General features: G+C 41.9%; 1 protein-coding gene across 3 annotated transcripts in view; it reads left to right on the forward strand.

The window, feature by feature from the left end:
- The window catches only part of FRAS1 (Fraser extracellular matrix complex subunit 1), a 460,024-nt gene that overhangs the window by 181,871 nt on the left and 253,765 nt on the right, over positions 1-24,388 (forward strand). For all 3 annotated transcript variants that reach the window (XM_083177073.1, XM_083177084.1, XM_083177093.1), the window contains exons 5-7: positions 16,813-16,972; positions 23,430-23,566; positions 24,145-24,228. In XM_083177073.1, the coding sequence (XP_083033199.1) occupies positions 16,813-16,972; positions 23,430-23,566; positions 24,145-24,228 (381 nt within the window). The remainder of the gene's footprint in view (positions 1-16,812; positions 16,973-23,429; positions 23,567-24,144; positions 24,229-24,388) is intronic.

Below are 24,388 nucleotides of genomic sequence, written 5' to 3' on the forward strand. Positions count from 1 at the left end.
CACACAGAGAAAGATATGTATATCTCATTTAAGCTGGAGAAAAGTTCGAAAGGAAGAGGAGGACAAATGGAGAAGAAAAGAATTGAAAACCAATATAGCAATACTGCCTAAAAAAATATATATACTTCATTATCGCTGCCATATTACATTAACATCATGGGGAATATATCCCCCTTTTTCATAAAAAATTCCACCTAATTCATTCATAGGGTCAATTTAAATATTCTATTCGCACCCAATTAAAAAAGAGAATACTGCATCAAAGTATAAAATTGACATCTGGACAGAATAAAATATCACTTACAGCCAAAACAACAAAAAACAATACCTTATTGCCGTATCTCAAATTGATTGTACACAGATAATTAAAGTGGGTAATGATCTAAATGAAGAAATGCATACAGTCGAAAAATTAGATTTAATTTTCCTTCTTGATTACTGTAACCTTCACCAGCACCATATATATGTGGGTCAAGTGTCAGAGGAAAAAAATTAACACTTACAATATACCAAAAAGACAGAGCTCTTGTCAATAATTGTGGTACACTTTTCCAATATCTCACTCTATTATGGATGCCAGCAGCACAATTCTTTCAAAAATCCACTTAAAAGGCAAATATAAATGTCCAGTCAGAAGTAAATACATACACAAACACAATATAGGGCAATGACTATGAGCAGGAGCTTTCTAAAATGAACCATTCCAAAAGATACTCACATATAACAGGGTCACCGGAAACATGCTACACTGTATCCAACTGCCGAATGACAGCTTGTACTAACAGGCAGCTTTATATAGGACTAGGCTAATTACGTCACTTCCTGTCTAAGAGAAAAGTGAAGGATGCCCAAAACGGGGACATAGCCACCTCCTAAGTTATAACTAATCGTAGTGGGCTGTGCACATGCCTTTTTATAACCTCCTTAGTGAAGCTAATGCCCAGACACATAATTTTTATCCTTGGAACGGGCGAAAAAACCGCCGTGCGTTCCAAACGGGCGCCATCTTACCTAGGTGGAACGCATATGCGTCACCTAGGCACTAGTATTAAACGTCATGAGGAACTAGTTAGTCGGACGCACTGCGCTGACGTCGTGCGTTCCATGTATGCGCCATCTTTTCTCTAAGTGGGACGCATATGCGTCGCCTAGGTGCTACTGTAAAACATCACTATGTACTTTATCAGAGTCGGCCGGGCGGCGATAAACGTCATGCGTTCCACCTCAGCACCATTTTTAATCTGGGTGACACGCATAAGAGTAAAAATAGCTGGCTTTTAATTCATTAACCCTATAACAAAATTTGCTAATATTTTATATTAAACACCCACGTTTTCACTAGCACTTTTAAGTTTTATTTGGGACAAGTGTGAGTGATACCTCTGAGACTTGATATAGTAATCAGAAGGTAAATCTACTAATATTTTAGTTCATCTCCTACTATCTTATAAAATAACCATACTAATAATAAGTTTATACAGAATAATTTAAATTGAAAGGAAAAAATCATATTTAATTATTTTAATAAACAAAAACTAATGTGTTCCTTAAATATCCCATATCAGGGGATATGGGTGTGCATATATCAGAAGTGAAATATAATACACTAATTAAATTTAAGTGCTTTGAAACATTACATCAGGCACTTTACTCCTATAAAAAGGGGACTGTGTTTATTATCAGTGAATGTGATATACTAATTAAATTTCTGTGCCTTGAAATATTACATCAGGCACAGTACTACTATGAAAAAGGGACTGTGTATGTTATCAATAATGCAATTAGACTTAAGATGGACCTCTATGAGTCCATTGAATGATATAATCAAAATTGGAATAACCTATAATATATTTTGACACCCATAAATTTACTTAATATTTTGACGTGTGTATAACAATTAATTGTCTAACTTTTACTCTAACAATAAATATTATATTGTATAGAAAAATAAAAAATAGAAAAAATAGTGACCTAATACTGATACTCTAAATTATCGTTCCATAACATTTATCCTAATGAATCTAAACATTTTTTAGAACTAACTTAACTAAAATAAGTGAAAAAAATAAATAAAATTAAAAATAAAAATAAAAATAACAATGGGGAGGGGCCTACCATAAAAAATGAAAAAAAAAAATATAAAATATAAGAGAAAAAACTCTAAAAAAATCTTAATTACTCCTGCCCATATATCACCGTCCTATTTCCATCGAAATAGTTACAGCCTACTTACATATTTATAACACTGTATTCATGTAAATATAAAAAAAATTGGAAAAGAGGTTGGACAGAGAAACACAGAGAAAAAAGAGTATAGAACTACAAGAAGGCCACTATATCCACGCCCTCGTTGAGTCCCTTGGGGGTTAACGAATTTAGAGAATAAATCCAGAAACTTTCTTTTCTGATTAATTCTCGGCCCCTGTCTCCACCTCTGGGGTTTGATGGGACGTGTTCTAAAACAGTAAATTTAAAATTCTCTTTTGAAACCAAAGAATTGTGTTTCTCCAGGTAATGCCTGGGTAAGCTGTGTACTTTGACTTTATTCCTGATGTTGCGCATATGTTCTTGTATTCTCAACTTGACCTGTCTTATGGTCTTCCCGACATAAGTCAAATTGCAGCTACAGGTGATTTTGTAGACAACATGGTCAGAGTTGCAGGTTACCGCATCTTTGATTTTATACTCCCTGCCGTTTTCCATAGTGTGGTGAAAAGGGGCTTTCTCCAGAAACGGGCAACAAATACATTTGTTGCAGGGCAACATCCCAGGTTTTTTATTTAAAAAATGAACCGCTTTTGGAGTAGGGGGAGGTTGTGGTTTCATTCTACTTGGCGCCAAGATTGATTTTAAGTTTTTCGCCCGTCGATAGACCAAATTAGGTCTCATGGGTAAATGTGGACCAAGTACCGGATCACGTAGGAGGATAGACCAGTGCTTTTCCAGCGCCCTTTTAATTTGGTGATTCTCGCAATTAAATTGCGTCACGAAAGGTCTACTAGCAAATTCTTTTTGGGTTTTACTGGTTTTGGATAGTAACTCAGAGAGATTAAAAGGGCGCTGGAAAAGCACTGGTCTATCCTCCTACGTGATCCGGTACTTGGTCCACATTTACCCATGAGACCTAATTTGGTCTATCGACGGGCGAAAAACTTAAAATCAATCTTGGCGCCAAGTAGAATGAAACCACAACCTCCCCCTACTCCAAAAGCGGTTCATTTTTTAAATAAAAAACCTGGGATGTTGCCCTGCAACAAATGTATTTGTTGCCCGTTTCTGGAGAAAGCCCCTTTTCACCACACTATGGAAAACGGCAGGGAGTATAAAATCAAAGATGCGGTAACCTGCAACTCTGACCATGTTGTCTACAAAATCACCTGTAGCTGCAATTTGACTTATGTCGGGAAGACCATAAGACAGGTCAAGTTGAGAATACAAGAACATATGCGCAACATCAGGAACAAAGTCAAAGTACACAGCTTACCCAGGCATTACCTGGAGAAACACAATTCTTTGGTTTCAAAAGAGAATTTTAAATTTACTGTTTTAGAACACGTCCCATCAAACCCCAGAGGTGGAGACAGGGGCCGAGAATTAATCAGAAAAGAAAGTTTCTGGATTTATTCTCTAAATTCGTTAACCCCCAAGGGACTCAACGAGGGCGTGGATATAGTGGCCTTCTTGTAGTTCTATACTCTTTTTTCTCTGTGTTTCTCTGTCCAACCTCTTTTCCAATTTTTTTTATATTTACATGAATACAGTGTTATAAATATGTAAGTAGGCTGTAACTATTTCGATGGAAATAGGACGGTGATATATGGGCAGGAGTAATTAAGATTTTTTTAGAGTTTTTTCTCTTATATTTTATATTTTTTTTTTCATTTTTTATGGTAGGCCCCTCCCCATTGTTATTTTTATTTTTAATTTTATTTATTTTTTTTCACTTATTTTAGTTAAGTTAGTTCTAAAAAATGTTTAGATTCATTAGGATAAATGTTATGGAACGATAATTTAGAGTATCAGTATTAGGTCACTATTTTTTCTATTTTTTATTTTTCTATACAATATAATATTTATTGTTAGAGTAAAAGTTAGACAATTAATTGTTATACACACGTCAAAATATTAAGTAAATTTATGGGTGTCAAAATATATTATAGGTTATTCCAATTTTGATTATATCATTCAATGGACTCATAGAGGTCCATCTTAAGTCTAATTGCATTATTGATAACATACACAGTCCCTTTTTCATAGTAGTACTGTGCCTGATGTAATATTTCAAGGCACAGAAATTTAATTAGTATATCACATTCACTGATAATAAACACAGTCCCCTTTTTATAGGAGTAAAGTGCCTGATGTAATGTTTCAAAGCACTTAAATTTAATTAGTGTATTATATTTCACTTCTGATATATGCACACCCATATCCCCTGATATGGGATATTTAAGGAACACATTAGTTTTTTTTTATTAAAATAATTAAATATGATTTTTTCCTTTCAATTTAAATTATTCTGTATAAACTTATTATTAGTATGGTTATTTTATAAGATAGTAGGAGATGAACTAAAATATTAGTAGATTTACCTTCTGATTACTATATCAAGTCTCAGAGGTATCACTCACACTTGTCCCAAATAAAACTTAAAAGTGCTAGTGAAAACGTGGGTGTTTAATATAAAATATTAGCAAATTTTGTTATAGGGTTAATGAATTAAAAGCCAGCTATTTTTACTCTTATGCGTGTCACCCAGATTAAAAATGGTGCTGAGGTGGAACGCATGACGTTTATCGCCGCCCGGCCGACTCTGATAAAGTACATAGTGATGTTTTACAGTAGCACCTAGGCGACGCATATGCGTCCCACTTAGAGAAAAGATGGCGCATACATGGAACGCACGACGTCAGCGCAGTGCGTCCGACTAACTAGTTCCTCATGACGTTTAATACTAGTGCCTAGGTGACGCATATGCGTTCCACCTAGGTAAGATGGCGCCCGTTTGGAACGCACGGCGGTTTTTTCGCCCGTTCCAAGGATAAAAATGATGTGTCTGGGCATTAGCTTCACTAAGGAGGTTATAAAAAGGCATGTGCACAGCCCACTACGATTAGTTATAACTTAGGAGGTGGCTATGTCCCCGTTTTGGGCATCCTTCACTTTTCTCTTAGACAGGAAGTGACGTAATTAGCCTAGTCCTATATAAAGCTGCCTGTTAGTACAAGCTGTCATTCGGCAGTTGGATACAGTGTAGCATGTTTCCGGTGACCCTGTTATATGTGAGTATCTTTTGGAATGGTTCATTTTAGAAAGCTCCTGCTCATAGTCATTGCCCTATATTGTGTTTGTGTATGTATTTACTTCTGACTGGACATTTATATTTGCCTTTTAAGTGGATTTTTGAAAGAATTGTGCTGCTGGCATCCATAATAGAGTGAGATATTGGAAAAGTGTACCACAATTATTGACAAGAGCTCTGTCTTTTTGGTATATTGTAAGTGTTAATTTTTTTCCTCTGACACTTGACCCACATATATATGGTGCTGGTGAAGGTTACAGTAATCAAGAAGGAAAATTAAATCTAATTTTTCGACTGTATGCATTTCTTCATTTAGATCATTACCCACTTTAATTATCTGTGTACAATCAATTTGAGATACGGCAATAAGGTATTGTTTTTTGTTGTTTTGGCTGTAAGTGATATTTTATTCTGTCCAGATGTCAATTTTATACTTTGATGCAGTATTCTCTTTTTTAATTGGGTGTGAATAGAATATTTAAATTGACCCTATGAATGAATTAGGTGGAATTTTTTATGAAAAAGGGGGATATATTCCCCATGATGTTAATGTAATATGGCAGCGATAATGAAGTATATATATTTTTTTAGGCAGTATTGCTATATTGGTTTTCAATTCTTTTCTTCTCCATGATATACATATCTTTCTCTGTGTGTGTTGTTTCTGATACACTGTATTGTTATTTTTAGAACAATCACAGCTTTGATAATCAAGTCATCGATTGCCCCTGAGGAAGTCACGTGGGTGACGAAACGCGTTGGGCCTGCTGTTATATTGAATTACCACACATTCTGTCAAGATTGATTCCAATATATGACTGTATCATCACTGTATTCTTTTACGAGCCGTGTTGTTGGCTTTTATTAAATTTTTATATTGTGTAAAAAGTTGTGTACTTGCACATTTGAGCGCACTCTGTTCCTATCTTGTATATATATATATATATATATATATATGATATTTCAATTTATTAACATGTTTAAACATTTCAAGGAGCAGGCAGGCAGGCAGCCAGGCAGGCAGCCAGGCAGGCAGCCAGGCAGGCAGCGCTGGTGTATAATGCTGGACTCAGGATACCTGCAAGTATGTGTATGTGTCTTTTAAACATAAATGTACGCATACACATAGATGCATAGAGTAAGTAATGCTAAGTACAGCTATGCGTTGCTAAGCTATAGCACGCGTTGCTTGGCGGAGCGAGGCCTTATTGGATTTGCTAAGTGCATACACACTGTGTTTTATATATATATCAGATTTGCTCATTCCCATACATCAGCACTACTGTTTTTAAGGCATGCGAATTTGTCACCATTTGTGTTGGCGCAGAGACGCTGTTCATGTAAAGATGAACAATAAAGTTATTAACACAAATAACTGTGATAAACCAATGACACCACCTGATTGGTTGATTGATGCCATTGTTAACATGGCGGAGACACGCAGGGCAGAGCCATTTTCGCCTGCGGAGCTGAGGGCTCTGGTCTCCGTCATGGAGACAAGGCTGGGCCGTGCGGGGCCCTTTATCACAAATGGGCAGAAGCGGCGGGCATATGCTGCGGCAGGGCGCCGGATTTACGCCCGCACCCGGGTGCGGAGGAGCATCGGCCAGCTCGAGAGGCGGTGGTCGGACCTCCGCAGGCGCCAGCCCCAGCTTCTCCAGCAAATTAGGGGCGAGATAGCTGATTGTGAGTATTTTAGCTATGAAATTTCGCACTTACATCATACCATCTATAAACAATAAAATGTGTCTCATGATAAGTGGGTGTCCATGGGTTTACAAGTCCATAGACTGTTATGTGTGCTTCTTCCTGGTTAACATGCAGTCATGTGGCTTTTATATGTAATGACATAGCATTCATGATTCAGATGCATACAATGTGCCAGATCTAATATGTGTTCAACATTGATAAATGCCTGGGTTGTAATGATTGAACAAATTACTAACAATCACATAATAACTTAAATGTCACATTTTGGAGTCCATTAACAGTAAGGAGCTACTTTCAAGCATCGTTTGCCAACATTATCACCCTTCCATGTATGTCTTGTTATGGATTACTACATGTGCCCCAATGACCCGACATTGACCATGATTTTGTTTTCTACCACACAGCACGAGCCCGAGCACGACAGGCACGGGAGCAGGCCGAGGCAGCCCTGGCGGAGGAGCAGGCGCAAGAGCGTGATGAGGAGGTGGCGGCGAGGGTGGAGGAGGAGCAAGTGGAGGAGGAGGAGGAAATGGTGGAGGAGCAAGTGGAGGAGATGGTGGAGGAGATGGTGGAGGAGGTGGTGGAGGAGGTGGAGGAGATGGTGGAGGAGGAGGAGGTGCCTGAGGAGGTGGTGGTGGAGGAGGTGGAAGAGGAGTTGGTGGCAGAGGAGGAGGTGGAGGAGGTGTTGGTGGCGGAGGAGGAGGTGGAGGAGGTGGTGGTGGTGGAGGAGGTGGTGGAGGAGGTGGTGGTGGTGGAGGAGGTGGTTGTGGCGGAGGAGGTGGAGGAGGTGATGGTGACGGAGGAGCTGGCGGAGGAGGGGGCTGAGGAGGCCACGGTTGCCCCAGAGGTGTCCGAATCCGAGGGGGAGGAGGCGTGTGAGGCCCCGGAGTCCCATCAGATCGGTATGTTTACATAATGCATCATTCATGAAGTAGTTGGACTGGTATTTGTTATGTAGCACTGGTGATTAAAAATTTTGGTACAATACTATTAATACAGACCCCAAAGTGGGTAGCTACAGATACTGAGACGGGTTAGATGGGGTGTCCAAGGCATCCCTTTCATCCAGGACACCTCTGAATTACACAGGTTTGTGGGATGGCTTGGAGCTCCATTTTGACTGCCACATAACCGTTGCAGTTAAACAGGATCCTGGAGTAAAGGGATGAGTGGATCATTTGTGGATTAAATTCACCTGCTGCAAGCCTCGATTCTGACCCATCATATAGTGGAATCTATATTGTTGTTGAATGTTATTTATAAACTATAGGATGTATGCTATAAATGGAGTATGGGCCGGCCTACCTTGGAATGGAGTCACAAGTTGCCAGTGTCCCAGGAGCCTCCTCTACCTAAACACCCCCTGTAGTTCAGATTGTTTTTTTGGCCTCACAGAATTGTAGGTTGGTTTAGACTGAATTATGATTTTGAGGATGTGTACTGTGCATTCCTGACATTTGCATAACTCCCATGCCACGAACCATCACTGAACTTAGACTGAGGAGATTGTGACAAGTTCTTATTGACGGAGGCCATGACATGCTTGTCATTGGTTAGTCATGGGTGGGTTGTAAATGAGAAGAAACACTATGACTGTTATGTCTTCTGCAGAGTAAAGGGTAGAGGGAAAAAAACACAGTATGTAGTAAATAAGTTTGCATGTATGTATATATGTGTGTGTCATATCTATTTATCTATGTGTGTCTCTATCTCTCTACATATATATATATATATATATATACACATGTCACCTAGCATTTCTGCAATTTATGTAGCAGTATGTGAAATGTATGCATGAATATCATGACTAATTTTTGCCCCTTTGTCATGCCCACAGATGACACAACACCGGCAGATGAGGGGGTTCGTGGGGCCCTCCTGCGTGCGGAACACCATTTACGATTATTAATCGCGGATCTGCAGGACCTGCGCGATTTACTTCTTTAATTTTTTTTTTTTTTTTTTTGATATTTAATTGTTAATTGTTCCTCGTAATAAATAATTTATGCAAGTTCAAAGTTGTTGGTTTTCTTTGCACATTAAACAGTATATGTGTAGATTGTTTATAATCTTTTACACAGGGTCTAATACAAACCATTGCACTTCAATTGCTGTAAGGGTTAATGTGTGCAATGCATGTGTTAGGCATGCTTGTAAGGATATATTGGCATCTAATTGATTCCAATTCCAAATAAGCAATTTTTTAAGAGGATAGGTAATTGAATAAGTGGGTCATGTGATGTATTGCAGAATATACATAATAGTGGGTTGTTTGGCGTAAATACTCCGCTTACGGGCGGTAGCACCACTTGGCTCCCGTTCGGATGCGGTATTCCCGAGCATACTCTGTAATACTCTGTAATACCGTGCAGAATCGGAGTGTTTCCCCCGCACACGCATGGTTTGTATGTCGTCCGTAAACACGCCCTGTTCTTAAAGAGTGAGTCCGTCCGAATGCGGAGGACACGTGGGCGTTTCTACGGACGATGGCCGCACGCGGCAGAACACCGTGGCGTGCGGACCGCTCCGTAAGAATGCGGGAATATCCGCACCGATCAGAATAAGGGCCAATATGTAATGTGCCTTACTTTGTGTGGTTACTACTGTGTTATAGGCTTTGAGGTGTGAAGCATAATGTGTTATGGGGATTATGGTGTTATTGGTACTTTTTATGTGACCACGCCAATTCCCCATGAAGCCACGCTTCTAAAATTTTGCGTGCGGCTTCGGCGCGCACTGTCCCTGATTTTTAACACATGGCACCAAAATGGCTAGTTACGGCACTGGTGCTGTGTTAGCTGAATAAGATTGTGCTACTGTGTGGTGTAATTTGGAGTGGGAGCACTATTGTGTGGCCACACCCCTCCCTTTGTAAAGTTTGGGTGGGCGCAAATTTATAGTTTGCAGGAGGGCGCCGAACCCCCTAGCATCGGCCCTGTGCGTAAGTGAGGAGGATGTCCGCCGGTCTCTCCAGCATCATCAGCAGCAGCCCGTAGCCCCTCGCGAGCCGCCTCCCATGTGCAGCATGTAAGGACACGAGGAGTCGTGGTGTGTTCCATAATGTGTAATGCCTCTTTTTTGTGATGCCATGGTTCCATTCCGTGTGGCCATGACCCCTTTTCACCATGCAGATTCGCCGCACAAGGGTGCCGCCTACTTCAATTGGGCCTGTGTGCTCAAAATGCCAGGATCGATTTCTGGTCCCAGTCCGGACCTGGTCGCCAGTGTTTTCCACCAGCGCTGTCAGTTCCCTCAGTACACAGCTCTGTGTGTGGGCTGTCAGCACTGTGTGCTGAGGGACAGAACGCAGAAGAGGCTGACCTAGCATAGTTAGGAAGCTCTACACACATCGCTATGTGTGTAGGGCCCAAAAGAGATTGTTTTGTTTTAGTTCTCATTCTCTTCAGAGTAGTCATTTATCCTGGTCATCCTGCAAAGCTTATCCTGGACAGCAGTACCCTAACACACCTGCTGTGCGCACCGGCCAATGGCAAGTGCAGTAATGCAGGGGGGTGTTCTTAAGGAAGGTGAGATGGGTTTTCAGAAGCCTTTGGCATTCCCTGGGGGATGTGGCATGACCGGTGGCATCACAAGGGGGGTGTGGGCCTCTCCAGAGTATGACCTGCCAATAAGAAATTGTGAACAACCATGTTATACTGCAGGTGAAGCAGATGTAACATGCAGAGAGATTTACTGTAGATTTGGGGGGCTACTGTACATACAAAAGCAGCCAGTATATACCCTGCACAGAAAACATTTACATGTATTTGCTTCCTTTACATGGCAGCATGATGTGTTCCAGACACAAAGTTACTTGCTTTTCTGTATTCCTTACCAACATAAACCAGGCCATGTGTATGCAGATGCTGGAAGGCTTGTCTTCACTGTAGCAGCAAACCATCCCCAGAAACTAGTTAATCTTTGCTTGCCTACAGCATAGTCTAAACTTAACTGGGCCATTGGAATAACAGAGATTTTCTCTCCACATTATTTTGTTTTGGTATTCATACCAGCCCTGGTTAAGAAGAATGTGGGGGGCATCATTGTTTATAACACACAGATATTAGGTCAGTGTCGGTTAGGGTTATTGTTTCCACATGACCTACCTTCGGATGAACATTTTGCCCCAGAAGCTGTGAGGCTGGGAACTCGGCACAGTGCCAATGGATTTGGTGCACAGGTCATGGACACAGCACTAATCACTGCTGTGAATGCTATCCTCACGCTGCTAAGGTCTCTTTGCTGCAGCTTTAGAAAGGCCTAGCGTAAGGACCATTAATCCTCCTGTCAGGAAAAGTGTATCCAATTTAATGAAAGGCTAAGGTGACTGAAAATGTAACCTTCTCTCTGGTGATAGAGGCATAACACACAATTTGTGCTGGAAAGTAAAGGCCGCTGTTAATTACAGCCAAGTAGTACTACCCAATGCTGCTGATTGGCTTTTTAACTCTTTACGCATTGGGCACTTTTGTCTTTTGCACTGGAACATACAACTGTTGTAATCATGAGTATGGAAGGTGTGAATTGCAACTAAAATGTGTTATTATTTTTGATAACCTTGAAACTTATCAATACAGATTATAAACCATGTTATACTTTGGTTCTCCTGAAAAATCTAAAGCAGAAGTTATAGCAATGCTGTCTTCAGTGATGAAATAAGACAGTCAAACGATGAAAGGGATGAATGTGGTTTTGCTACATATCACTTGTTAATGCAGCCAAAGCCATATGGTTTCAGCTTCATTGTACATTAGCTCAGTGCTTAACCCTGCATGAACAATTGTCAGATAAGAAGGATAAATCAAATCAGGAATTCCTGAGGGAAATAAAGAAGCAGACACTGATGTAAGTTTGTATGGAGAGAGTTGGAGCTTTATTTGATATAATTCAGGAGGAAGCACAGAATTGCTGGAAATTAGGTACCATTCTATGCTAGATCCTCAGTGATTCTAACTGGATTTACACCAAACCCGAAATCTGATCCAGAATCTCTAGACTAGGATGCTAATGGAAAACCAGGTTTTTTTTTTTTTTTTTTGAAAAATATTTTTATTAAGCACTTTCTTGTACATTATGAAATGTTTTGTTGCAACAATTGAGTAACAATTCAATAAAAAGAAGTTTTACATTGCATTATGACATCGACTGTTGATTTCACATTGTTAAGTTTTCCGTTTTCATCGCTGTCGGAGCGTATGAGTAGCTGTTATTGTTCGGATCTTACATTTAAACATAATATGACAGTCAATGTCTTCTTCCTTTTTCTTCACATAACGATGCACTAGTAATTATCCGATATTAGCAACATTATAAATTACTTATAAGTACCAGGTGTTGCAACAACAAAAAAAAGAAAACAAACACAAAAAATCAAAAGAAGTCCAGAGGTGGACTTATAAAATCGAAAAGGTGTGCTCCTCTCTCTCGCCCCCCCCCACCCCGCCCCCGCCAACCCCTGATAGGGAAAAAGGGAAAAATAATATGAGTAGTGGAAAAAAAATAAAATAAAATAAGAATGTCTAAGTGAGGAGACTATGTCACAGCCACAGGGTGATCCTCGGCTATCACGCGTAGCAGGTACCAGGATGTGTCCTTTAGACTTTTGTGTATCTGTTGCCTCACTTCTAAAGATAATGTTGTTATGTAACTTTCCCACATTGAGAAGAATTTTTTTACCTTGGATTCTTTGCTTAAAGTGGTTTCGACCCAGTCCATTCTAAAAAGATGGAAAAGTTTATGCTTAAACAGGGGGAAGGTTGGGGAGGACGTTGATGTCCATTCCTGTAATATGGTTTTTCTTGCGGCTGCACTAATGGCAAGCAATAGGTCTCTACAACCTTTTGTTACTCTTAGGTCTGAGGGGATTACGCCCAATACTGCCCAGTCGTCTACGAATGGGACATAATTTACCAAGTGTGTTTCTGCATACCTTTTTACTTGGAGCCAGAAGCTTCTGACCATTGGACATGACCAGAAGCAGTGGTAAAGGTCCGCTTCTGTTCGGCCCATTAAGTGGCTCCGGTGGGGTGACAGGTAAGCTCTGTGATATATGTTGAGGAACATCTCAACATATGAAGATGAGGGCAATGTTTTGCAGGATTTTAAGAGGAATTTTATTAGGTCATCTGTGTCATATTGTGGGAATTTTAATGTCCATTGGGCTATGCCTTGTTTGCTGGCTGCATGATCTAGAATGATTCGGAAGTGTTGATAATAGCAGGATATAGCTTTTTTCTCAAGGGGAGGTTGTATTAAGAGGGTATCAATGGTATTATTCCAGTCTTTGTCTGAGAAGTTACGGACTACCGTGGAAACATAATGTTGGGCTTGTAGGAAGGCCAGAGGGTGCCCCGTTATGCAGGGGAATTTTTCTCTCGCTTCTGAGAAGGTTAGGGGTCTACGTGCTGCTCTGTCAACCAATGATCCAATGCCTGTGACGCCCCCCACTCTCCATATATTGAACGGGTATGTGGCTGACCCTTCCTGGAAGTCTGTATTGTTTACAAATGGAAGATGTATTGATTTGTGTGAGTTTAGGCCTGCTTGGCCTCTGACCCAGTGCCATGTTTTTTTCGTATTCCATACCAAGGGGTTTTCTTGTGCATGTGTGGGGACCTCTTGGTCATGTAGGTGCAAGAATGACAGTAGGCATTTTCCCGGAACCATCTCTCTTTCCAAAGAAGTGCATGTATAATATTCTGTCCCGGCTAACCAGTCTGAAAGGTAGCGGAACATTGTGGCTTTATTGTATTGTCTAATATCTGGTAGGCCCAAGCCACCGTTCCATTTGGGCTGTTGAAGCTTTATTAGGCCTATTTTGGGTCTGCCGTTGTTCCATATAAACTCTCTGATGTTTTTGTTGAAGGTTTTAATGTCTTTTGGGGAGATGTATAGGGGTAATCCCTGCAGAAGGTACATTATACGTGGGAAAGTTACCATTTTGATTAGGTTTATTCTCCCAATGTAGGAGATGGGTAGGTTTTTCCAATTTTTTAGCTCTTCATAGGACTGTTGGAATATGGGGGTGTAGTTTAATTTATAAAGCTGTCCTAGATGTCGGGGGATTTGTGTGCCTAGATATGTGAATGAGTTAGTAGCCCAAACAAATGGTACACTGTTGGTGAAGTCAGTGGGTAAAGGGTGCGATGTCAGGGAAAGTGCCTTGGATTTCTGCATGTTAATTGCGAAGCCCGATATTTCTTTGAAGTGTTTGAACAGTTGCATAATGTGATGGAGAGACTCCGTCGGGTTAGAAATATATAGTAAGATGTCATCCGCAAAGGCGGTGAGCTTCACAACCTTGGATCCGATTGATATGCCCTTGAAGATGGGGTCGGCTTCCAGAAGGCGTAGAAATGGGTCCAGAGCCAAATTGAATAACAGGGGTGATAAAGGGCAACCTTGGCGGGTGCCCCTGTGCATCACTATTGGGTTACCAAGGGTGCCGTTTACCATGATTCTAGTTGTGGGGGAGTTATATAGATATTTAATGAAATCTATCAGCGCTGTGTTGAAACCTCTTTGTTCTAAAGTTTGGAAAAGGTGGGGCCATAGGACTGTGTCAAAGGCTTTTATGGTATCAAGGCTTAGTAGAATATTGGTATGGGTGTTGGTTAGGGTGGACGAAGCCACCGCCGCTATGGCTGTTCTAATACCTTTCACTGAGTGCCTTCCGCGGATAAAACCTAGTTGTGTTGGTGTGAGGAGGTCGGGGAGTACTGTTTGCATCCTGTCCGCTATGATTTTGGCTAATAATTTGATGTCTGTGTTTATTAGACTAATGGGCCTGTAGGATTCTACTAATTGGGGATCTTTTTGTGGTTTGGGTAACAATATGGTGGTCGTGTTTGTTAGATGTGGGAAAGGGGTATGGTGTGTGAGGAGGTTATTGAACAGGTCCGTGAGCGCCGGGGCTAGTTGGTGTTGGAGGAGTTTGAAGTATTCGTTGGAAAACCAGGTTTTTAAGAACTATTGCATTACAGTTATTCACCATATTTGCTGTAAAATTATTGGACATCATTTATGCTATTGCCACAACATTTGTCACTCCTTATGGCTTCTGTTTGTCTTTCCCTTCCCATAAGACCAAGGGAGGCCAATTATTTCAGCTGGGGGACCACTTAACACGTCCAGTAAATATGTGGGCTAGTTACCACTCAAAAGGGGGTGTGGCCACTCACAAGAGGGTGTGTCCTTGGGTGTAGTATTCCACACCATATACCTCTTATACACATAATGCAACATAATAGTAGACCCACTTTTACTTGCCCTTTACACATTATACCACACGGATTGAGCCAAAATTCACAGAATGAGCTGAATTTCACACAGAAGGAGCCAAAATTCATGTTATACCGCCCAGATTGAGCCAAAATTGACATTATGCCAAACAGTAAGAGCCAAAATTTACATTATGCCACCCCAATTGAGCTGAAATGCACATTGTGGCACATAGAATGAGACAAAATTCACATTATAGCACTAGGTATGAGCCAAAATTCACATTATGCCACACAGAATGAGCCAAAATTCACATGTTCCAGTAATTGGAAAAAATAAAAACAGCATTCAGTATCATGCTTTTATCAATAATATATGTAACTCCTCTCTCTCCCTGGGCACAGATACCAATTCCCCTCCCTCCTTTTTCCCCTGGACCTAGATAGCAGCTTTTACCTCCCTCTCCTTTGGCAGTTTTCAGTTTTCCTTCCTCCCCAGCACAGTTTTTACCCCTTCCTGTGCACAGATAGCAGCCTCCCATACAGAGCACCCCAGCAACTGCCAGGCAGGTTGCCCTGGCAGCAGGCCTGTAGCATTTACCTTTTTCCGATGCACGGTTTCCTTTTTTTCGACATTAGACCAGTTATGCGGCCCCTCTGAGGAAACCTTGTTCGCATCGCTAGGGCAGCTGGCCGGCCATGACGTCAGACACTGGATGACGAGGGGGGCAGTGCCAAAGCACTAGAGCGGAGTTCAATTGGTGTCAACTGTTGTGCCACTGTGATCCATTCTCGCACTGTGGCTCCACTCCTCCCCGCATGCCGCCCAGCATCTGGTGTCAAAAAAAGGAAATCGCGGCCAGCCGCCCCCATGATGCGAAAACGCTTTCCTCAGCAGTGCCGCATGCTATAGCCCAATGACATGCAGCTCAGCCAGTCAGGCCGCTTGTCATTGTACACTGCTGTGTGGCAGTGGACCAGGCCATATGTTGCCCACCCCTACTTTCTACAGTACTGTAAGTTGATGATCAAGCCTTTCTCCCTCCTGTTCTCGTTAACTGCTTTTCTAAAGCCCATAGAACAGGGGTTCCTAAACTTTTTGCGACAGGACATGACCGAGGAGCCAGCATCCGCGAGTGCATACACAGTAACCGATTCTGACCAGGACAAATGATTGGGGGGACTGGGGGACGGGGAGGGCACTTGATTGGCTTCATGCTGCACTCCGCAGAATGGCTCTTGCTAACGATATACTCCATTATCCTTCATGTACAGATGACGCATGGGAGCATGCGTTTAAAATTGTCCAGTGTGTACCCTACTTAAAACCCTGTACTGTCATTGTTTTGCACTTTGTACAGTAATGAAGACCACTATAAATATATAAATAATAATAATAATATTGTTGCTTTTAAAGCTACATATTTTAAACGTATTTATTATTTTGTCATGCGCTCTTGTATATTGATTATTTTAAAATTATATAAATAATAAGACAAATGACAGTGATGCTATTAAAAATATGGATGGTGATAATTGCATGTTGCTCATTTGTAAATTATGATTTTTATTTTATTACAGCATGGTACACAGTGGACACACTCCAAATGCATTTTGTGCACGTGTGTGCATGGACAAGTAACATGTGCCCCAAAACTCTGTCCCAGAATAATCTGCAAAGCAGGAGAAGTGGAGACTGTAGATCCGGGGGAATGCTGTCCTACATGTGTGGGAACAGGAGGTGAGAGTAATGATTTGTCATGATGTTAGTGAGTTACAGTATAAAGTTTACCAGTCTGTGGCCAAGATTTATCATGCTGTGAGGGACCTGCAGTCAGAGATGCTTTCCAGTTCACCTATTATGTAGTAAAGTACTGTATGTAATAAACCTGTCTGCCAAGTACCAGGCAAAATAAGAGTCTATCTATAACACTAGATTCTAAAGCTGCATTCTGCAGGAGACTCCCCGAAATAGGAGCAAAAGCTTTGAAAGCTAGTCTGCTACCTTCTGTGTTTGTGCATGTGTGAGAAAGAGATGTAGTTTCACTCTCTGCCAGCAGATGGCAGTGTTTTGCAGACTCACGGACACTAGACATAAATATAGTTGATCAGATGGGATTTGCACTTGGAATTTATTACATAGGCATCACATTTATTATCACGTATGTTGTGCTGAGAGAGAAGAAACGAAATATAACAGCAAATAATCGCAAACAAATAATCCAATATTGCAGTCAGCACTGTTATTATCAATACTTGCTACATTTATCAAATTACATAGTTACTAATGTTATCTAGAAATATCTCACAACAAGCATGTAAGCACATATATTGAACTAGCCACACCCTTTGGGTGGAGCATGACCGCCCCCCCCCCCCCCTTCCGATATGACAAGGGATTGTATAATGTGTACATTTTACAATCTTAATATTTTAAGCTCAGATAACTCAATCTGATCTGTTGCATCAACATACAGTATATGGCCATAGTATAATAAACATTTTGCAGTGTGTATGCGCTGGCAACTGAGCTGCCAATAGGTCGTTAGATAGTTCTGGACATACCGATGTAAGTCTGTATCATGTGTACAGGCACATAATATTAGGGATGGGTGAAATCGTATTCTGGGAATGTGACAGGCCCGTAACTAGGGGGGCTAGGGGGTCACGCGACCAGGATGCTAACCAGGTGGGGTGTTATAGAGTGAGCCAGTCACTCTTCTGAGGCTGCCAAAGTGCCTGCACATTGGTGCTGAGTTCTTCCTCAACCCTATTACATTTGGCCCTGCGTCTGGACTGAAGGACCTGGAAACAATTGATGACATGTCTAACAATGCTGTCACCATTGAAAAAATGGTGGAGGATTACATTGGGGACAGCATCCAAGTAGGCATGTCAGACAGTCTGTACTTGTACTGGCAGGAAAAAACAGACAATTTGGCTCTATTTTTCCTGAGTGTACTCTGAAAGAGTTTTTAATGCAGCCGGGAACCTGGTCAGTGAGTGGCGTAGGAGATTGCTTCTGAAAAATGTGGAGAAGATGAATGATCAATTCTACAATGAAGACCAGCAATTGCCTCCAGAGACTACAGAGGGACCTGTGATTGTGGAGTCCAACAGGGATGAATTGATAATCTGTGGAGCCAGTTTGTACAGGGAGAGATGAATTGCCTTTTTTATGGGGGCCCAAACAAACCAATTTCAGCCACAGTCGTGTGGCAGACCCTGTCACTGAAATAATTGATGAAATGATCCCTGATATCAAACCTAACCTTCTGCCAAGTGCCTAACCCTAACCTTCCTCTCTGACAGTCTAACCCTAAAATGCCCATACACTAGTGTGATTTGGGCCCTTTTCAACTTATTCCAACACATTGGGATGCAAAATTGGGTGAAAAGTGTCAACTTGCTTGGGATTCACCCCTGATTCTGATCCAGTGTTCAGTCCCCTGTGCATCGATATCTCTGATAAAGGCTATTTAGCTAACACTTTAGCATATCTCTCAACATTTCAGTTGGGGGTATCAGGACTCCTGCGTAACAAATCAAAAAATGTGTTGAGACAGTGAATCCCCAATAGATGGCGCTGCCACACTTTCACAGTAAAACTCCTGCGTGGCTGCCTACGCTCCTGAAAAAGGGGCATGGCAAATGCTGGTTGGGGCGTGGCCTCACAAGATGTCATGTCTTTCACCTTTTCTATCACTGTGGGTTGTAGGCCATGCCCCCAGCTTTACTGTCTCTCTGAAAAGATGCTGTTCCCCACACTAACAGGGGGGACTCCCAACCAGGACCAGATTAACAATGGGGTAGGCCTCCACATAAATATAGGCACAACATCATTACAGCATGATAATCACCAGGTAAACACCAGCTGGCCACATGATTGGCCATAAATAATAAGTATTAAAATTCCAATTCTATTTGACACATTTATGCAATGGTTGTGCTTTCTTAATATTTAGGGAGACACTGGGGCTTATAGTGTATAGCATTGGCCTCATCTCCTGTACTTTTCATAATAGGCCATTTAACATTGTCAGCTCCAGACGCATTAAGCCCTTAATAAGGCCCTGCTCCCATCTGTGCCCCCCCCCCCCACACACACACACACACACACACACACCGCGGGACACTGCCGGGTACAGGTGGGATGGGGAACAGTCACAAAAATCGTGACTGTCCCATGAGAAACGGGACAGTTGGGAGGTGTGCATCAGTACACGTGTATTACTACAGGATATTACTAGAAGACTTCAGATTCTGAGTGCGTCATTAACTCCTACTGACTAATACACTGTTATGCCACAATCCTGGTTCTAGCTTTGCTTGCTGAATGTGAATTTCAAGCCAAATCACAGCAGCAGACTGGATATAGGTAATTGCAAGAAAGAAAAAAAAAAGATAATAATGTGTTGTGCTATGTGCTATGGTGCATATACCAGTCAATGTAATAAACTAGTAAATACAGGTTATTTGCAAGGCCTCTCTGCTGCCAGCACTAGGTGATGACATCATCTCCAAATGCTGGTGAAGCGAATCTACATAGGGTTTGAATGGGTAACACTTCTTTGTAACCCGGTTCCTTCTCAGACCATTCCAGGTAGCTACATGCAGTGGGTGTAGCTAGGTGCCACGGTGCCTGAAGCAAGGGCATGTTTCGCCCCCCCCAATTGGTAGTAGACGGGGCTCTTGCATGGCAAAAAAGGGGGCAGGGACTAACATTATACCACATACCATAATACCCATTACACATAAAGCCACATGCCATAATGCCAATTACACATAAGGCCACACGATGCCCATTAAATGCTATATAACAAACCGTAATGCCCATTACATACTATATAACAAACCGTAATGCCCATTACATATAAGTACCACTTACCTTCCTGCTCGATGCCAAGGGGGACTTAAATTGCTTGTTGCCAAGGGGGACTTAAATTGCTCGTTGCCAAGGGGGACTTAAATTGCTCGTTGGCAAGGGGGACTTAAATTGCTCGTTGGCAAGGGGGACTTAAATTGCTCGTTGCCAAGGGGGACTTAAATTGCTCGTTGCCAAGGGGGACTTAAATTGCTCCTTGCCAAAGGGGAATCCAGCCCGCTCCCCCACCCGCCCAGCTGTCCCGCTCCCCGATGTGCCCGGCTGCCACAGCTCAAGTCTCCCGTTGGACCGCTAGCCAATAAGAGCTCACAGTCCAGCAGCCAATGCTGCTTCTGATTGGCTGCTGGACCGCAAACGCCTATTGGCTAGTGGTCCATCGGGAGACTTTAGTTGAAAATAGCGGCGGCCTCAGTGATTGCAAAACCCCCCCAAAAATAGTGGGTCCCCGGGACCCCTCACATCCAAAAAACGGGGTCCTAACTGTCCTGTTCTGATTCCCACACAATAGTTCCACTTGTGCACACTGTATCAGCTAGAGGCACCTTGACCTACTGTGCCAGGATTACGCACACCATAATGCCCATTACGCATTATGCCACACACCATTATGCCCATTACACATTATTCCACACTGATTCCGGCACTCAAATGGCATTCAACTCCATTACTTGTTAGGGTGCTCGCTTGGACAGGTTCTCCGCCAATTTGAACACATCCAGCCAAAAAAGTGTTACTCCGGAGAGTAATGGCTGTGCTTTATTTTGCCGTCGCCCAAAACAGCAACCACATAATACAGCACAGCCGTTTTGCACCTTAAGGAGTCCCGGAGTGATGCTTTTTTGAGAGAGAGAGAGAGAGAGAGAGAGAGAGGGAGGGAGGGAGAGGGAGAGAGAGGGAGATATACATCACCGCCCAGAGAGAGAGATAAAACACACTGGCACTTAGAGGGCTGGCAAAATGGTTGGCAGGTCAGTTAGGGATTTAAATATAACACAAAAAAAGCGACAGGAAGAGAAGCAGGCCCGTCACTCTCATTGCACACCCACACTCACACTAGCAGTCAGCAGCTTCCCTGGCTGCCTGCTGCAGTGCACTGAGGGAGAGGTGAGGAAGGAAATGGGACTGCGGCGCTGGGCACTTCATTTATTGAATCTCCAGCTGCTTCTCCACAGCAACCCGGGAGCTTGGCCACTTACAATATAAGACAGATCACAGCCGGCAGCTTCCCCAACAGCCTGCTGCAGTGCATGCTCAAAGCTCGGGGGAGAGAAAGGAGATGGGACTGCAGTGTGCGTCCTCCCCATCTGCCGCTCCTGGCTCCCGCTCCCAGCCGGTGACTCCTGCGCTGCCGCATTCCCGCAATGCCGCATTCCCGCAATGCTACCGTCCCCTCCGCTGCCCAGGAATCCATGTCCATCCTGCCCTGCCCGACCGATCCGCGGGGACCTGCCCATTTTTAAATAAGTCCCTGGTCAGTGTTTATGCGAACCCTGGGACTCCTTCTCCAGCTGGGCACAGTGGGGGAACGGCCGCTGGCTACATGGGTTGGATTCCCAGTACATTGGACCTGAGTTATTTTTCGGGACACTTTCCAACCAAACTGCAACACAGGTTAACTCTGCAATACTCCAGGTCAAAGTGGCAGTGTGAGAGTGGTATTACTGACATAGCAACCTCTGTTCTATCAGAAAACTATTGGCAAGGGTGATACCTGCTGCACCAGGTCATGCATATGACAAAAGACTGACTAGCTGCCTACCGCTGCCAGCCACTATCAGGAGCGGAGTCAATTCTGTCCTTTTATCATGTACCCTACAAATGAAGTAATCATGTTCTTTCTGTAAATCTGTAAGTGACAAGAATCACTGCTATCCTGCCAGCTCTGACCATGGCTGCACAGTGCACTGTGCTACACACAGATCGTTATGTGTGGCTCACATCCTGAGCTTTGTCCATAGAATAATAAGTAGCCGACACTAATTTAAATGTTTTATTTTTTCATTTATTTCTCACCTCGCTTATCTGGTCGTGTCACCCTGTTATGTTGACAGTGCTGTCTAATTAGTGACAGGAAAAAAGCCCAATTGTTTAAATGAGACCCTGAATCCAATTAAGTACACTTAGTGTGATGCCATTTACTGACATTTACGATCCGCGCTGGATGATTGTATTAAATGGAAAGGTTCTAGCATACATTATTTCAAGTGGTTTTAATGAAAGCTCGATTACTGTAGGGTGCACCTGGGATGCAATGTTTGATTAGATTTTAATGAGTCTCCTACCTATCTATAAGTAGTTTTTATCTTACATTTCAATACACATTAACTCAGATGTTAATCTGCACAGACATAAATATATCATTATTCCCTCATATATTTTATGTATTAATGGGACTGACAGCTGCCATATGGAATGGAAAGCTATAATAACACAACTTACACAAGCTTCAGTGTAAAGTCCTGGGCCCTCAGCACAGGGCGACGGGTGCCCAGTGCTGAGCGAGGTGCTTAAGCACAAACTGTTCAGCACACATCGATGTACACATGCAATGTGCCTGCAATGTGTGCTGAGCGATCTGTGCGGAGCAGTGTTTTGCCTATGCTGATAGCAGCATGATATGCATGCACTGTCTATCTTTGTGGGTGATGGGGATGTGTATCCTTCCAGAAATGTGTACATTTCTGGAAGGATACACATGTCTGGACTTAGAATCCTGGTCTACCCTTTCTTGATTGCACAATATTTGCAAAACTTATTTAATTGAATTGAATCTTCACAAAATTAAGAAGCCCAATTAACAGGACCTATTAACTACTTAGATTCTAACCTACTCCATTTCTGTGTGGATTCTTACACCTGGGGAAGTCGTGGTGATGAAACGCATTGGCTTTTTCATTTCATTGATTGTTGATTGGATGATACAATTGAATGGAATTATATGTCCTTTTTTATATTGTTTTTAATCTCATTATGTCACATTTTGTCACATTAAATGTGAAAATACCCCAATTGTTTGGAGCAATTGTTTTATATGCTAGCTCTGATGGGAATTGTACAAAGGTAACGAAATAGGTTTGTAGACTTGCTCAATGTCTCACCCATGGTTTTATAACCAAGAATGACTTACTCTGTTTGTTGGTCTCCGATGTAACATGTCAACATGAATAGAATATTATAATTCTTTATACTGTATGACACAACAAATATTTCTGTAGTGCTGTTTAAATGGTATAAAACACAACAAACTGCACATAAGTACAGTACAAAGCTATAGACACATTTCCTAACCAACATCTCTGTGTATGTGTTACAGAGCCCTGTTCTCTTAATGATGGCCTTGTGCTAAAGGATGGAGAAGACTGGAAGTTGAGTCACTGTTCCAGATGTATTTGCAGGAATGGGGTGACTCAGTGCTTCACAGCCGATTGTCTGCCCATGCTGTGTGAAAAGGTAAAACACTGATAAGGTTTACTGTTCAATGAGAATGCTTAAGAAACTAACTGTGGTGTGCATTGAATATAGCAAACAATATATCTGTCTTACCAAGACCAAGAAAAACCCACTAAAACACTAAATGTATATTGCATTCCCATGTATTATTTCCCCTAATGCAGGGATGAAGAACCTTTTGGCCCTCCAGCTGTTGTTGAACTACACATCCGAGCATGCCCTGCAATAGTTTTGACATGGACAAATAGCAAAACTGTATCAGGGCATGCTGGGATATGCAGTTTAAACAATTTTACTCACTTGTAGTCAGGTTCTAAATACTGTAAATAAATTTGATTGAGCTGAGTGTAGCTAGGGGTCATAATTCCCACAGTTTCTGCTAAAACTAAAGTGTATTCATTTTGTTTCCTGCTACTCATGTGTGCCTCACAGTGTGTGTGTAGCACCAAGTGAACTATGTCACTCCGGGCCTGTCCATACAGGCCAGAGAGCCAGTCCCTGATTGTAAAAGTGTTTTTGTCTACATCTCTTCCTTTGTGTGACTGACAGGTAAATATATGCCTTCATTATATTTTTAGGATGAGATCTTGGCTGTTGTTCCTGGAAAGTGTTGTCCTGAGTGCCTTCCAAAATCGTGTACAGTATCTGGAAAGACACACGAGGTAATTCCTCTATGAGGTCAGATCTGAGGGTTGTAAATCTGATTTTCTGATATTGCATTCTGATCTCTTCAAAGGAACAACATTTTTTTCACAGTAAAAAGGAAACATTAGATTATAACAGAAGTATGAAATGTATTTAATAATACTATATGTAGTTTGT

The sequence above is a fragment of the Crinia signifera genome, chromosome 1 (assembly GCF_055691185.1).
Source record: "Crinia signifera chromosome 1, ASM5569118v1, whole genome shotgun sequence".
NCBI lineage: Eukaryota > Metazoa > Chordata > Amphibia > Anura > Myobatrachidae > Crinia > Crinia signifera.